The sequence below is a fragment of the Protopterus annectens genome, chromosome 7.part0 (genome assembly GCF_019279795.1).
Source record: "Protopterus annectens isolate FY-2018-M chromosome 7.part0, PAN1.0, whole genome shotgun sequence".
Classification (NCBI taxonomy): Eukaryota; Metazoa; Chordata; order Ceratodontiformes; family Protopteridae; genus Protopterus; species Protopterus annectens.
Window position 1 is genome coordinate 1683630905 of NC_056739.1, and position 17205 is coordinate 1683648109.

The following is a 17205-nucleotide window of genomic DNA, read 5'->3' on the forward strand; positions in this document are numbered from 1 at the left end:
TTAATACTTAAAAAAATATATATGTGTATTGTTTGCCAGACAGTATAGAAGCTATTAGTGATCTCTTAATGAGAGCTTGTAAACTGTGAAACTTTTTTAAGGTTCTTTGCCCCCCCCCCCCCATAAGTTGAAGCCCAAGGCAGGTGTCCCATTCACCCCACGCTTTCTACAGCACTGCTTTAAGGATATCTAGTTATAGTACCTCTGCGCTGCCTGCCTATTCATTTTGCAGTACATCTGTCTTCGAGGGTGCTGACTTCACTAAAATCATAATATAGGTAAAACAGTTAAGCTATGAATTCAAGTAACCAGCATTGCAAAATAAAAAAGACGTGACCATCTTTGAAGGGATCAGGTTAATAGGGTTGTGTGTATTTTTCAAGACTGCTTGAAAATTCTGTCATAGACAGTAGTATACATGTTAGAGATTGACTGCCTTGTGTGGGAGTTCCTGGTGTATGTCATGTTTTGCCTTTCTACTTATGACACTTTTTATAGTTCTGATATTAAGTGATCTTTGGGGATCACTATCCATCTTTTTTCCAGTGTTTGGATCTTAGTTTAGAAGGGTTAGTAACATTTTTTATCATGATGAGAGAGACTGGCAGTGGTTGGTTATCACTGAGATCTATTGTATAGTTGAATATAAACACTCAAGAGCACATACTAATCTATGATGATAAAAGTCTAGGTATGCATATGCAGAGTTCTGAGAGTTCTGTAATTTATCTTTTTTTCTCCTCAGGAAGTTTCATGGCTATGATTCTTTGAAGGAGTACTATGAAAATGAAAGTTGTGCGCGCCATCTACACAAAGTAAGTTGTATTTTTGAATTGCAGTCTTCATGTTTGAAACTGTTTTGTGAACTAAAGATCTTTTTCAGAAGTTTGTAAATAGTAATAAAAATAAAAAAAACGAACCACCAAGGTAGTATTTGCATGAAACACAAGTTTATTTAGCATTAAATACTGTTAAAGTAAAACCAGCTAAGTGCTTTCACCAAGAAACATGAATTGGCTTCATCAGAGTCCATTCAGTTATGATGTAACTTTCTTTATGTACTCTAATTACTTAAGCAATTATTCCTGATTTTGCTACCCTGACTAAACTTAGGCATACTTTCCCTGAATTTGTAATATAGAGAATAACATGCTGTAAACCACAATAAATCAGTACATCCAGATAAAAATATTAATGTTCATACTAATAATGAAAAGAATAGTATAAAACATCTATTTATTTATTTATCTTATTTTACATTTGTTAACCGGGGGTGAATGACTGAGCCGAAAAGGCCTTTTTTCAGCAGAGGCCCGGGGAGAAAAGCTCCACAAAGAAAAATTTACAGACACATTTGTTATTTAGACATGATCAGTATACACACAAATTACAAGAGACATGTTTTTACAGTGGTATGCGACACATAAACTGTTACAGTGGAGAGAACAAATAAAAAAATATTAATTTTAAAAATAAAGGTAACTAATAGATTTGTGGTGTACGGCTGAAATTTGGAACATAGGTAGAATACATACATAGTACACATATACAGTACATACATTGTAGATTAGCCAGTGTTTGTGAGTAAGATTGAAAACTGTTATCACGTGCTCTAGATTTAGTATGTATATGTTATCTGCTTTCACTAGCCTGGAGAGCAATCATGGCACTGCCAACTTTGCTTGAGATGTTGCCTGATGAGGTCTTTAAAGGAGGCTTTGGATGATGTGTTTTGAATGCTAGTAGGGACAGAGTTCCATTTTTTAGCCACTGAACTACTATATAGTGCATCTCCAAAGCTATTGTAGCTGTTGGTGACTTCTAGTAGTAGTTTGCATGATGATCTAAGAGGCCTTTTGGCTAAGTGATGTTGTACTAGGTTTTTGAGGGCAGGACACTTATTGGGGAGGTAATAGATAGAATGACAGAGGCAGAGCTGATTGTAGGTTAGGAGATTGGGTAGTTCAAGCCAGTGGAGCTGTCTCAAAGCAGTACAGTGATGAGTTCTATATGAGAAATTTGCAGCAAAGCGGGCAATTCTGTTTTAGCAGGCTTCCATTTTGCTTAGTTCAGTTTTGTTGAGGTTAGTCAGAATGGGAGATGCATAGAGTAGGGTGGATAGAAGTTGGGAGCGAGCAATGGGTGATCTTGTGTTGTTGGTAAGAAATGGTTTGATACGGTAGTGACCCCAGTTTGGCATGTACTTTTTTAATAGTTAAGTCGAGATGACTATCAGATTTTAGGTGGGAGTCTATGGTTATTCCCAATAGCTTAGCCTGTGCCACTGGAGCAATTAGAGTAGCATTTGTGGAGTAGATAGTGAATTGACTGTTAGTGTTTTTGTTATAATCATAAGCTGAGTTTTCTTTGGATTGAGGATAAGTTGGGCTTTAGTAAGGTAGTTTTCAATGTCAGAGAATGCTAGTTGAGTTGTTTGCAGGAGGGTGGGAATGTTTTGTGCAGCACAGATTAAGGTAGTGTCATCTGCATACTGAATTATAGATGCATGCTGTGTGGAGGTATGGAGGTCATTTGTGAAGACTGTGAATAGTAGTGGTCCTAAGAGAGAGCCCTGTGGGACTCCTATAGTTATGGGCAGCTGAGGAGAGAGAGAGAGTTTTCCCATTTCACAGCTTGGTACCTGACAGTTAAGTAGCTTTGGAACCAGGTAAGAGTGGAATTTGATAGATGATATTGGTTTAGTTTGTTTAGCAGGATTTGGTGTGAGACTGTGTCAAATGCTTTGGACATATCCAAAAAAAGAGTTGACACTTGTAGGCCTTCATTTTTGAGATGGTTTACTGTGTCTGTGAAGCAGAGGAGGGCTGTAGTGGTACTATAGGTAGGTCTGAAACCATACTGAGTAGGTGACAGGATGTTGCTGTCTAGAAGATAGTTTAGCATCTGGGTATGGATGCATTTTTCTAGGATTTTGGCCAGGGGGGAGAATAAAGCAATGGGTCTGTAGTTAAGTTCAGTGGGGGGTCCCGCCTTTATGTATGGGTGTAACATAGGATATTTTCTAGAGTTTGGGCACATAGTTTTCAACAATTGATCTGTTTATGAGAGTGGAGACTGGGATAGCAATAGCATCTGCTGTGAGTTTCAAGAAATAGCTGGGGAGTAGGTCGGCTGCCGTTGATGAGGTTTTTAGTTTGGAGAGCATGCTTTTGATTGAAGTGGTGGAAACTGTTTTGAGGGTAAAGCTTGTATTAATGTTGTTTGTGTTGGGGGGGATAGTGAGGAAGGAACTGTCCTGTGATACTAAGGATAGAATTGAGTTCACAAAGTGGGAGTTGAATTGTGTTTCGATGGGAACTTTAGTGTCAGGGGTGGTTGGTTTGGGGGTAGCCTTTTGGGTGGATTTTAGTAGCTGGTTTACATTTTTCCGAAATTTTTGCGGGTTGTGTTGGTATTTAGTTTGTAATGTTGTGTAGTAGGATTTTTTGTCCAGCCTAATGCATTTTTTGCACGGTTGCACAGTTCTTGGTACCTAGGCTTTGTGTTTCTTTGTTTTTTTTTGATAGTAAAGCCAAGCAGTGTCTCTGGACTTGAGGATTTGTTTGGTTTCTTTACTGAGCCAGGGGTTTGTAGAGGTTCTAACCTTGATTTTGCACAATGGAGCAACAGTGTCTAGGTGTTGTAGAAATATTTTGTTGAAATATGCTACAGCCTGGTCAAATGGGAGGGTTTTTAGGGGGGGGTCCAGTCACAGTTGCAAAGTAAAGTGTTGAGGACCTCAGGAGTGAATTTTTTTGTGTTTCTAGTGGATATATAGTTAGTGGTTTTGCATATGCTTGTTCTACTACGTATAAAGTATATTATGTTGTGGTCACTTAAGGTGTCTGGGAGACTGCCTGTGTGAGGTACAATGTGGGGTTGTTAGTTATGACCCAGTCAAGGATGGATTCCCTTTTAGATTTTTTTATCACATCTACTTGGAATTTGGACTAGCTGCTTGTAGCCATGGAGATTTATTAGATTACTTGGTGGTTCTGATATACAGGTGAACCAATCTAGGTTGAAGTCCTCCAGAATAAGGGTTTCTTGTGAGTATGTGGAAGAACACCAGGATAAGAAGTCTTCAAGGCTAGCAGGTGTATTATCAGGTGGAATATAGATCACAATTGTGGTGATGACCTTTTTAGGGTGAAGTTGAAGTTGTGAGATAAGTATGTCCCAATTATTGGTGGAGGGGTAGGAGTTTGATAATTGACGTACAGTTAAGTTGGACTTGTACAGTAAGGCAGTTCCACCCCCTTTACGAAGTGGTCTATCTTGTCTAATGATATTGTAGCCGGTAGGGAGAACTTCTGAGTTAGCTATGTTTTTATTTAGCCAGGTTTCTGTTAAAGCAACTATGTCTGGGAGTAGTGTGCTATTGTGGCCTGGAGTTCAGTTATTTTATTTTTGATACTTCTAATATTAATATTTAGCATTAAAAGATGGTTGGTTTTGCTGCTGTTGTTGATTTGCCCAGGGATGAAGAAAGTGGAGGTGTTATGTTCTGACATTTGTGTTGGAGCAGTTTGTGTTGGACAGGATGGATTTGGGCCTGGGTTGGGGTGGATATCCCCACTTATGGTGAGCCTGGAGTTAAAATGGTTATACAGATGTTGGAGTTTGGTGAGGAGTGTGAGAAAGTATTGTGTTTTTTTGGAGGAGGAATGAGAGCATGTGTATTTAGTTCTGAATTGGTCCGTTATGTAGTTCTTGAATAACTGTGGGCAGATATTATTATAATGTGTGGTGTCTGTATATGAGAGTGCATAATGTATTGTTGTGCTACTAAGTTTAGGGATATTGCTAGAGTGATAACTTGTGGTGTTGTAAAGAATTATGAGAAGACAGACTAGACTTAGTTGTGTGATAGTCAGGGTTATAAAGTTTAAGTTGTTTCTAGGTGGGGGGGGTCTGAATAGGAATTATAGGGTTGCACTATATGTGGATGAGGAAGTAGTGTGGATGATGTAAAAAATGCCTAATGGGAATTGAGTGATTGGGAGTATTTTGTGTGGAGCAAGTTGGTGTGGTATAATGTGATATGACTTGAGGAGCTGTGATTGGTGGAGGTGATGTGAGGGTGAGCTGTGGGTGTGGCTGTGATTACTATAAATGTAGAGGTAGTGGAGGTGGGAGAGAATAGGGGGCAGGGCAGGGGAGGAGAGAGAGCCCGATCGTTAGTGAGGGTGAACGGAGCGGGGCAGAGCCAATCAAGACAAGAGAAAAAAGTAAGTATTACTTTACAAATCTGAACACTTTAAACAAATTCCTGAGGTCTAATGGCTTACCGGCAAGCAGAATGTAATTGCTGAAGAGCACTTGTGTCCTGGTGGGAGACTAGAAATTTAAAGATGGCTCCATGCTCAGCAGGATTCTAATATAGACTTTGTATTGGGGGAGGGAGATAGCACAAAGGGTGTAAACCAGGTGGAATGCAAAGAAACCAGAGAGGCAATAAGGTGAAATCAGTGAAGGCCTCAGAGGGGTTAAGTAATAAGTCAAACTACCTGTAAAGTAAAGGAGAGAAGAGACAGCAAAGTTTATTAAGGTTGGGAGTGTGTCTTCACATTGACTTGCTGATTAGTAACCAGTGCGTGCACAGATTAGAGTAGGGAGATAACATTAGCAATGAAGGGGAATGTGTATAGAGATGCAAATAAACAGGTGGGCCTCCAAGTGATACAAACTAAGGCAGAAAGCACTGAGAGGGCTGCTTGATGGTTAATTTAGTCACAGGGATGTGAATTAAATGTATACTGTCTATTGGAACAGTTAGGATTACTGTACTAGCGGGAGGGGGTACAAGGCTACAACAGTCAGTTTTATTAGCAAGCTGAGAACTACTAAGAAATACTGCTAATGTAATAACTTCACTCATAAAACATACAAGTAAGAAGGCCTGGGTGGACTGACCCTGCTCTTGAGGCTCAAATTGTATATCCTTGTTTAGTTTGCAGTACTGATTCCTTCTTATACTGTATGGGTGGAGTGGTAGCCGCAGACTGCAGATTTGCTTGAGTGTGCTCCGAAGAGAGACGGGAAAAAAAAGAGAGGATGAAGCTAGTAGAAGGAGACAAAGACAGGTCAAAGGAAGTAATGAGGAGATAGAAGGGTGTAAAAGATACAATGAGGAGATAGGAGGGTGTAAAACATACAAATCTGAGGATAGTGTGGATAAAGCAGTAGAATAGATGCTACTGCTACAGTTTGAGAGTGCTTCAACAGTAACCACATCACAGTGCCATAACTTAGTTTGGAAACAGGTTAATAAATCATGCACAATACATTTATCAGCCAATTATCCTGTGCATACAAGAAAAAGGAAAATGAACACAACAGCACAGCTGAAGCAGTAGCAGAGACAACTGTAGTGCTAAATCAGTAAATACTGTTTCTAACTCCAAGACTAGGTCAATTAGATGTACATTACAGTTATAACAGCAGTTTTAGTAGCATAGAGACAACATAGCTGCAGTGGTAGTGTCAGTAAAAAAACAATTCCTGAATGACCGAATCAACCAGTTAAGTAAACAAATAAGCAGATCAGTAGTCTGGAATCAGAAAAAATGAATATTAGTTGTATAGATCCAAATACAGCAAAAAGTAAGCATTACTTTACAAATCTGAACACTTTAAACAAATTCCTGAGGTCTAATACCTTACCGGCAAGCAGAATGTAATTGCTGAAGAGCACTTGTGTCCTGGTGGGAGACTAGAAATTTAAAGATGGCGCCATGCTCAGCAGGATTCTAATATAGACTTTGTATTGGGGGAGGGAGATAGCACAAGGGGTGTAAACCAGGTGGAATGCAAAGAAACCAGCGGGGCAATCAGTGGAAATCAGTGAAGGCCTCAGAGGGGGTAAGTAATAATTGAAACTACCTGTAAAGTGAAAGAGAGAAGAGACCGCAAAGTTTATTAAGGTTAAAAAAATAGATTTAAAATGCAAAACATAGTTGATCTGTTAGTTGCAGTCAGATAAGTGTTTTCACAGTACAGTTGTAATTAAACCACTGCTTCCATTTGCTTCAAAAATACAGCTATTGAATAACTAAGCAGTAACCCATTCCTGGGTGTGAGTAATGCTGGATTTACCCACGGTTGGTGTGGTTTGGTCACAAGGACGAAGCCCGAGTAACCAAAGACAACCGTGGGTAAATCCAGCATTACCCACACCCAGAAGTGAGTTATTGCTATTATACAATGACATTATTTAAGAAAAAAAAATACTTACTTTTCTTAAATAATGTCCTTGTATAACGGCACCATGCAGTTTGCCTTTGCTGATGCACTGCACATGCGTTTGGAATTTGCATTCCCATGCATACCCAGTACATCAGTGCTCGAGAAAGGAAGTCACGGAGAAAAGAAGATCTCCATTGCTACTCTTTTTTTTTTTTAAAACCCTTAAAATTAAAGAATATATCAATGACAAAAGTCCGGGCGATTGGACCTTTTTCCATTGTATATTCTCAACGGGCACGCTGGTTGGGCTGGCCAATCAGCGTGCTCGTTTTACGATGTTACCGGCCAGTCATTGTATAATAATCATTTAAACCTACCTTGCAAAAAGCATTTAATGTCAGTTGACAATTAGTTTCTCTGGCTTCTAATTCTAATTCATTATCCCCACCCCTAGAGTCGCTGTGTACTCTGTCAGTGACAAAGAATAAAAATCTCTTCTAGTTGGGACATTCTAGAGTGTGAACATGTAAAGCATTGTTCATTTTTTTATTTTTAATGTCTTTAAGGTGCTCAGTAATGCGATCCTGTGGCCTTCTTTTGGTCTTGCCTACTTAGAAACCAGGGCGTGATAAGTATGTAGCTAAATAAATCACCATAGTGGTATTGCAGTTGCACCTGCCCAGGCAGGTGCAACTGGTTAGGTTGTCTAGGCTCATTAGTAGCAAAGAAATATTCAAAAAAGAGATCTATACATTAATTGGAATGTTCCAAAACAGAGGCTACTCCTCAAGTCTTTTGCTGAAAGTGAAGAGAGAAGTTATGCTTAAAAAAACACTACATTTAAGCCTATTTTAAAAGCAGTTTTAAATATTATTAGAACCAATACGGCCAAACTAGACACCAATGTTCTGGTGTTACAATATAATACAGAAATATCAAACTTGGTATCAAGTGTTAATAATATATGGGAAGCTCATTTTGACAATGAAATGAAGTAAAAGTTGGGGCATAAACGTAAGGTTGTGTACAGTAGAAGGCGTAATATAAAGAATATTCTTGAAAGTGTCAACAGAAAACAAGGCAAGCACAGGTCATTGATGTACAAATGTGGTAATTGCAAGACCTGTAAAAATATAAATGTTGGTACGAATAGCTTTATAGGAAGTTTTGAAACGTGCTATAGGATGCCCGGGCAGGTGCAACTGCAATACCACTATGGTGGTTTATTTAGCTAGATGCTTATCATACCCTGGTTTCTACATAGGCAAGACCAAAACAAGGTTACAGGATCGTATTACTGAACACCTTAGAGACATTTAAAAATAAAAAAATGAACAATGCTGTACATGTTCACACACTAGAATGTCCCAACTATAAGAGATTTTTATTCTTTGTCATTGACAGAGTGACCCTAGGGGTGGGGATGATGAATTAGAATTAGAAGCCAGAGAAACTAAATGGCAACTGATATTAAATACTTGTAGCAAGCCAAGTTTAAATGATTATTGTTCAATAGCTCCCTTTTGAAGCAAAGGGCACTTATCTGACTGCAGCTAACAGATCAACTATGTTTTGCATTTTTAAGTCAATTTTTAACCATGTTTTATACTATTATGTTCGTTATCAGTATGAACATTAATATTTTTATCTGGAATGTATTGGTTATTGTGGTTTTGTTGTGTCTTTCGGCTTTTCCCGGTTAGGGGTCGCCACAGTGGAACTCCGGTCCACTAATGATTGGTAGTTGATTTTTACGTGCCGAGTTACCAGCCCTGATGCACAACCTTCAACGAAGGTACACCCATTCACACATGTCTCCACGGAGAAGACTCTGTAGCTGAGAATCGAACCGGACAGCGTCTTACTGTGAGGCGACAACGCTACCGCTGCACCAAGTATGTTATTCTGTGTATTGCATGTTCAGGGGAAGTATGCTTTTAAGTTTAGTCAGGGTAATTTCATTGATACAAGCAAAGTCATGAATAATTGCTTAAGTAATTAGAGTATATAAAGCAAGTTGCATCATAATTGAATGACTCTGATGAAGCCAATTCATGTTTATTGGCAAAAGCGCTTAGTTGGTTTTACTTTCAGTATTTAATGTTAAATAAACTTGTTTCACGTAAATACTGCCTTAATGGCTTGCTTTTTTATTTTTATTACTATTTACAAGTTTTTGAGCCATTTGGCTTGTTTTTTGGTGCATCTTTATTAGAGGGCTTGTCTGATATGGGTCTAGTCAGTGGCACATCTCCTGGGTTCAGCCTGATGAAATCCTGTCAGTACTGATAGCTACAGAGGCTATTGTTCTTACAGTCCCACAGAAGAATCCTAACCTTGGGTTAGGGGTGCACCGAATGTTTTTCCATTGATTGCTATCTTCGTCTCATTCTAGAATTTTCCAGAAAAGGGTGTCTATTTCAGTACCAAAGAGGCTAAGACCATATTTCCCAAATTACAGTTATTAAATACCAAGACAGACCAACCACTGACATTGTTTTTCATTTCCACGGACCCTAACATGTTGCTTAAAATTGCATCGTGTGTCACATTTAATAACACCACTTTTCCAACACCAATGTATGATGCCTTTTTAGATGCATATCATCTTATCCAAATAGTTGAGAAAGAAAGAGAGATTATCCAGGTAACTGTTTCAGTTCCCTTGGAATGTGAGGCTATTCTGTATGCCTTAAAAGCCTTGACCCCCCGACCTTCACATCTGCTCCTATACTGATGAACAACTAAGATGCTATGACTTCGCAAGCGTAGATAATGATGATGTGCAGATACTAGAATGCTCAGCCAAACCTCTTTTCTCCAAAGTTTCTTTCTTCCAAACATACATCAATGGAAAATTCCAGTGTTAATTGCCTAAGAAACTGAGATTTTCTTCCAGTATCAGTCCTAACATGCATCATAAAAAAGCTCCAGTGTTCATTGCCTAATAAATTGGACCTTCTGATTATTTCTGCACTCACAGATCTCTAGCCAAGGCTTATAACACTATTGCTTTTACTGCCTGAGGAAAGCATATGAGTGAAGAATAATCAGGCACTTGTACTTGTGTCTGGAAACCCAAAGAAGAGAATTTAAGAAACATGTGAGGCCTGTCTAACATCTCCCCCAATGGTAAGTAGGTGGTGGCTACTACAAGGATTGGCAAGAGAGGTCCCTCACATGCTACCAAGCAAGAGAAGGTTATGGATCAAGAGGCCAGGCATCAGTTTAATGTTCCTTCATTGTTGTCTTAGTCTCTGACTGTACCCCTCCTCAGTGTCCTCTTTTTTGGCTTGTAAGAGATCAGTCTTGCCACCATCAGTTTTCTAGACACTCTTAAATAGTAGAATTACTAGTAAATTATTTTCCCAATTATTTACAAACAAACACTACTATTAAATTGTATAACTACCATTGAACTGCACTACACAACACTGACTTATACAAAAATCGTAAGACAAACTGAACTGTTATCTCCAACAACTACCCTTACACTGTACACAAATACTTTATCGTTAACCACACCCTCTTCAAAGCATCTGCTGTTTTCCTAAATTAGCAATCCTTTTCCACTGTCCCTCAGCTCTCCTTTAAACATATCAGAACAACTGCCTTAAATTATATCATGCAACTGTTAGTTTCTACTTTTTACTTTCATTGCTCTGAATTCCTCTCTAAAAACCCTCTGGCACCCAACACAAACTTTTCATTGCATGCTGTTACTTGCAATCCTGCCCTTTCTACTCTCAAAAAAAAATTTTCTTACATCAACCCAACCCTACAAAGATGGTAGTTCCATCCACTCTTCATATTACATCCAACAGTATATCTCAAAATCACCCTACTCCGACTCTTCAACAACTCTGAAAACATCTTTCCATTCAAATCCAAATGTCAAAAGAACTCCCTCTTTCTCTAAAATCAGCAAATCCCTCAACAAATTTGCACTCATCTTTCTATTTCTTATACTTTTTGATAACATAGAGCAAACTCAGTGTCCCCACATGCTAAACCTGCAGAAACATTATCAACAACTCATCAACACTTTTACTGTTATAAACTGAGTTGCTACATTTCTTTTTAACCACTCACTCCTGTTAATCATCTTTACTGAATCCTAGATTAATGAAGATGCCCCTAACTTAAATTTCTTTCATAAATGTAATTACATATATAATTGTAGACCTTCCAAATGCATATGGGTGAAACAGTAAGTATCCAAACCCACAGTATCCATTAGCATTATTTATCAAGCTACAAGCACCAATTCAAATTATCAAGATTGGCTCTCAGTAAAACTCTGTATTTATTGCCCATGACTTGATCCACATATGCTTTTCTACCTCCGTCCAGCAAAAACAAATTTCAAACCTTACTCCAGATGTTAATCCCACTCCCCCTTCCAAAACCTTATCGTTCTAGGCCACTCTAACTTAAATATGCTTGGAAAATACAGGAAGATTATTGATAACACATTAGCTGACCATGGAACTTGCCTAATAGAAGTATCAGTAATATTAATCTTAAGTGCAGGAATCGCTCATTGCCTGGCCTCATAATTACCAGCATATCTAGCCCATAGAGAAACAATCCATTTTCCACATAGATTCAACAATCACTGCCCCATAGCCTTCTCTCTTGTATATTGTATTGTCTGGCAGTTAAGGTATAGGATTAAGACTGTGAGCTGTTAGCATGCTGTCCAGGGTTTGATTCCTTCAACTTCCATTTGCCTAATTGTGTGCATCTGGTAAGCCACTTAGCCAGACAGTGCAATCAGGCTGAGTGGAAAAGGTCCTTGTGGATCAGTGTTCCACTTTTGTTAACAAATGCAAATAAATATTAGTAATTTCAAAGTATGTCTCAGGTACTCACTTTCAGTGATAAAGCCACTTAAAACATTAACAAACTAAAACAATACCATAGCAGACTTAACTGGTACCTGGTATTAAATTGCCAAACCCAGTTGATGACGCACATACCTACTTACAGATATACTCTACTCCTGATCATTCAAAACACATTCCTGCATTGCTAATTGGCCCCTGAAACTAATGTGCCCTAAAACATAAAGTATCTGACTGGAAGATCATAGGGTTCAGCTCCTACCAAGGTCATCCAAAAATAAAAAAAGATTTTAAAGACTTGGCAGAAAATTTCATCTGACAATGCAGAGGATTAAGGATAGGTGCTTTTAATGATCAGTTTCCTGTGATCCAGGGTTTGATTCCCTTGGCCTCCATTTGCCTACTTTGTGACTCTCAGCAAGTCACTTTACCAGACAGTGCTATGAGATAATTGGTATATTGGAGTAGGCTGCTCAGTGGTCTCCTAGATCACATGCCTAGTAACTTACCTAGTTAACTACGAACACAGAACCAACCTCTGGTTTATATACCAATTAAAAGTCTCCTCAGATTAAAAGATGAAGTCTGGTACACTTGGAACATCCCCCTAGGCTTTCAAATATTGGATAAAACATTGTCTTCCCATATAGTGCCTTTTTTAGGCAATGACAAACTGAAAGTACTTCTGACATAGCAAATCAAAACCAAGAGAATCTAAAGTTGTTACTGCTCAATACTAGGAGTCCAAATAAACAACTTCACTGCCTATAAGCTGTCCTCACCCTAGAAGATGCCTGTATTTGTACAGTCACTGAGACATGGCCTAACACTATGGAGACCACACACAGGCACTTCAAGACTTTAATGTCTTCCACACATATGGACCAGCTGTTACACAGACAGGGACTAAAGGTGGAGGTTTCTCAATTTACAAAATAAATATATCTCAAGGCTGGTCAAACAGGACAATGCAGTTGAGCTTCTCCATATTCAGTTCGTCATAGGCAAAGTCCCATACCACTTCCTTGCAAGCTGTAGGTCCTCCTGTATGACCAAGGAAACTTGTAATATGTAAACTTATTGGAAACTCTCACCATCCAACCCAATGCCATATTCATGGGTAACGTTAATTACCCCACCATTAACTGGGAATCATATATGACACCAAACATACAACCATAGAGTTTCCTGGATTTTTTAAACCCAAACCTCCTGGACCAGATTGTCAGTACACTGACCAGGGGTGCCAACATACCGGATCTGGTCTTAGTGTAATATCTTCTCTGGTAACGTCAAACCACAAAATGAATTGAAATGAAAATAAAACCTGGTACCCCAGATAACCCTGAAGTATTCAAGAACTACTTTAAGATTAGCATCCTACTGCTAAGTGATAACATGACAAAATTTCAAGCCCCCATAAACCCTGAGAACATTACTGCCTACAAGGAACTGTTCACAGAATCCCTGTAAAAGCATGTAAATGACTGCGTCGAGGTAGTTGTACCCACCAGGAAGAAGTACATAACTAACTCAAAAAACAAGCCACCCTGATAGATTCACAACATCAAATAGTTGTATATCAGAAGGAAGAAAATCATAGCAAAAATTAAGTGGTGTAGCGTGCAGTAGGATAAAAGCACTCTCATCAAACTAAACAAGCATTTCAGAGGATAAATGCAGTCTACCAAAGCCAAATGTGAGGTAAATTTGGCCTCCCAGGCCAAGAACAACCACAAGGCATTTTTTTAGCTATGTCTGCAACCTCAAAGGTTATACACATCTGTGTGTATAGCTCATTGTAAATGGAGCCACCTATACTCGGCCAGACGTTATAGCAAATCTGGTGGCTGACAAATTCAGCTGCAACTTTGCCTCTCTCTCCCCCTCAACCTTCCCTCAGTAAATATCAAGTATAACCCCCCCCCCCCCACTACTACTAGGGGGAACAGGTCCTTTAATGCTCTCTGTAAGGCCAAGGGCACTAGATCAATGAATCCAAACAATATCCCAGGATGCCTTCTAAATTACATGAAACACTTGAGTCATACCCTCTGGAATTGATATTTAATTATAGCCTCCAAATTAGCTTTGTCCTCATTAATTGACAACAGCAACAGTAATCCCTCTGCACAAAGGTGGGTCATATGCAGAGCCTTAAAACTACAAATCCATAAGTCTCACTAGTTACATACGCAAAGCCATGTAAAGAATTATCATGGAAAATGCTCATTAATGATGTAGGAAACCTCCAGACACTAGACCCAGCACAATTTGATTTTGTTAAGGGCATGTCATTGCTACTCAACCTGGTGGATGACTTTGAGAAGGTCACCAAAGCAATGGATGAGGCAAAATGGTTCACACTGCCTACCTTGACCTGGCCAAGGCATTTGACACAATACCACACTCAGGCATTGTTGACAAACTCAAGAGGTTACATATAAACCCTTATGTCACCCAGTGAATAGCCAGCTGGCTCACAGACAGGACCCAGGAAGTTAGAATGGGGAAATTCACCACTACAAAGAGACTGGTCACAAAGTGAGGCCCTCAAGGACTGGTCCTGGGACGACTCCTTTTTGGCATTTACTTATCTGAAATAAAAGCCAATGTCAATGGCCTCTGGCTGACTAAATGTGCAAATGATTGCAAATTAGGAGCAGTCATAGAATCCCCTACTGACACAAATGTTCTCCAGGAAGGGCTGATACGGACAAATAGCTGATGTCAAGAGTCATGGACTAAATAAAGTGCCAAGAAATGCTTTGGGAAGTCGTCCACCCCTGATAACTGTCATATTGACAGTACACCCCTAAGAGTTAACCCAGTAATCAGGGACTTGGGAATACACATAGACAGTAATCTAGCCTTTGACCATCATGTGTCTACAGTAGTGAGAAAATAATTCTGTGTTGTGCAACTTATAACCAAAGGTATGGCATCTAGGTCCAAGGAAGTCATTGTTCACTATGTTTGGCATTCATCAGACCTATCATCGAGTACAGTGCCCCCTTTGCTATGTACCTAACCAGGCACATCCAACAACTGGAGCATCCACAGAGGTTCCTCATTAAAGAATACAGGGCACAAGTAACATGCCCTGTGCAAACCACCTCAAGGCCCTATCCTTATATTCTGTCTCCTACAAGCTGTTGAGTGGAGATCTATACCTGGCATACAAGGCATTGCCAAGCCCCACCCTGATGGACCTCCTGCAAACCCACAAAACAAACAGCATCAGAATTACCCATTCTAAAGACTTAAACCTTGCCTGTGATATAAATAGGACCTGCTGTAGAGACATGTTTGTATCCCAGAGACTACCCCTTCTCTGAAAGAGGCTTCCCACCCATGTGAGGTAGAGTTCCTCCCTAACCCTTTTCAAATGTAACTTGAACAATTGGATGGAAAACAGAAAATGCATCCTTGGTTTGTCACATATGTCTCTAACGGGCACAGGCAAACCTGTAAATTGTTAATCTTCCAGGCCCCTGCTTGTAAATGGTTCAGCTCTCAAGTCCCTGCTTGTAATTATCAAGTGTACAAGAACTTGTCAAAAAATCTACTGCCAATCATTAGCGGAGTGGAGTTCCGCTGTGGCGACCCCTAACAGGGAAAAGCCGAAAGACACAACAACAAGAACTTGTCAAAGATTTGGGATGCATGGCTAGGCTTAAAAAGACACTTGTGGTCATTAGCCTTGTAAACAGCTATGAACTTATGAACCATGGCCAAAAACATTTACCAAGATTTGTTGCACTGTATAATTTAGCAAAAAATAGAAAAATCAGGAATCATAAATATAACTACTAAAGACAAGGAGCATTCTTCCCTTTATGGCAAACTAGAGATTTTCTAGCGCCATGAAAATAACCAGTTAAGTGATAAAACTACAAACAGCACAACTTCATCCAGCTGCATCTAATCAGGATGGACTCCTATTCCCACAGGACTTTTTAAATGAGCTCTCCTCTTTATAAAGGTGCGCTCCTCACATTACTAATCACCACCACTCTGTTGCATATCTACCATTCCTCATTCCACTTCAAACACATCAAATTCAAATTGAAGAACTAGAGGAAAATCCAGTCAGATGCTATAGAATGCACAGACAAACTGCACCCGTGGTTTATACACCTCTGCAAGGAACAGTTACTATAGTCCCTATTCATATGTACATCTCTGACTTTTAAAATACCCTTTATACCTCCGGGAGCATGGCACTTTTCACTCCATACCTAAAAAAATGAAACTAACATTATCACATATTACAATTACACACCCATTTCCTTATTCCTTGCACTATCCAAAATATGTGAAAAACTGGCTTACTTAGAACTTTCATACTACCAGCAGAAATATATCATGCTGCGTCTCCACATCAACATGGATTCTTGTTAGGGATGAGCATCAAGATAGCAGTTTGGACCCTTTCCAATCATGTACTACCAAACGTGTAAAATCTACCCTATCTGGATATATATTCATTCATTCATTTAACCAAAGCTTTCCAGTTTGCTGACCATAGTCTCCCTGTCATAGTGCTAATAAATTCAGGCCTCCATCTCACTGCCTCAGACTGGTTTAACATGTCTTTCCAACCAACTCTTTGATGTCAAAATCAGTTCATCATTTTCTGAATACACGCATGCCTCTCAGACAAAATATTACACCAACCTCTATTCTAGCACCATTTTTTTCTTGTTTAATAGACTCCTCTCCAACTTCACATAAAATAGCATATCTGATAGTCCTTTTCATTCTTCCTCAACCCATGGGTTTGGATCCAATCCTCAGATCTGACTTGGATGCATATTCCGTTCTTCAGATCCACCTCTTGAACTCCTCCCTCTATTCATAATGCCTTACTCCATCTCCACTACCTCAGATCTTGTTTGCCACCATCGCAGACAGATACAGGTTCCTCTCTCGAGTATTAGAAATCATTTTGGAAGTTAATTTAACCTTTTTCTCTTCTTAAAATTTTAAAGCTTTATCTATAGCTTAATTTACTATATCTTCCCTCTTAGTTTTCTTGCAGGATGTTAGAACTTTTTACTATTTTTCTTCTTACTATTTTTTGTAGATAGTAAATCTTTATTACCATTACTGGTATTCCCGCTTATCCTTTTTATTGTCTAGTGTATTTATTTTAATTTATCATTGT

The 17205-nt window shown here is 39.1% G+C and overlaps 1 protein-coding gene across 1 annotated transcript in view; it reads left to right on the forward strand.

Annotated features, from left to right (window-relative positions):
- ABHD2 (abhydrolase domain containing 2, acylglycerol lipase) overlaps positions 1-17205 on the forward strand; it is a 1158770-nt gene that overhangs the window by 989014 nt on the left and 152551 nt on the right. Inside the window, 1 exon segment of the mRNA XM_044078196.1 lies at positions 746-815. Within this exon segment, the coding sequence (XP_043934131.1) occupies positions 746-815 (70 nt within the window).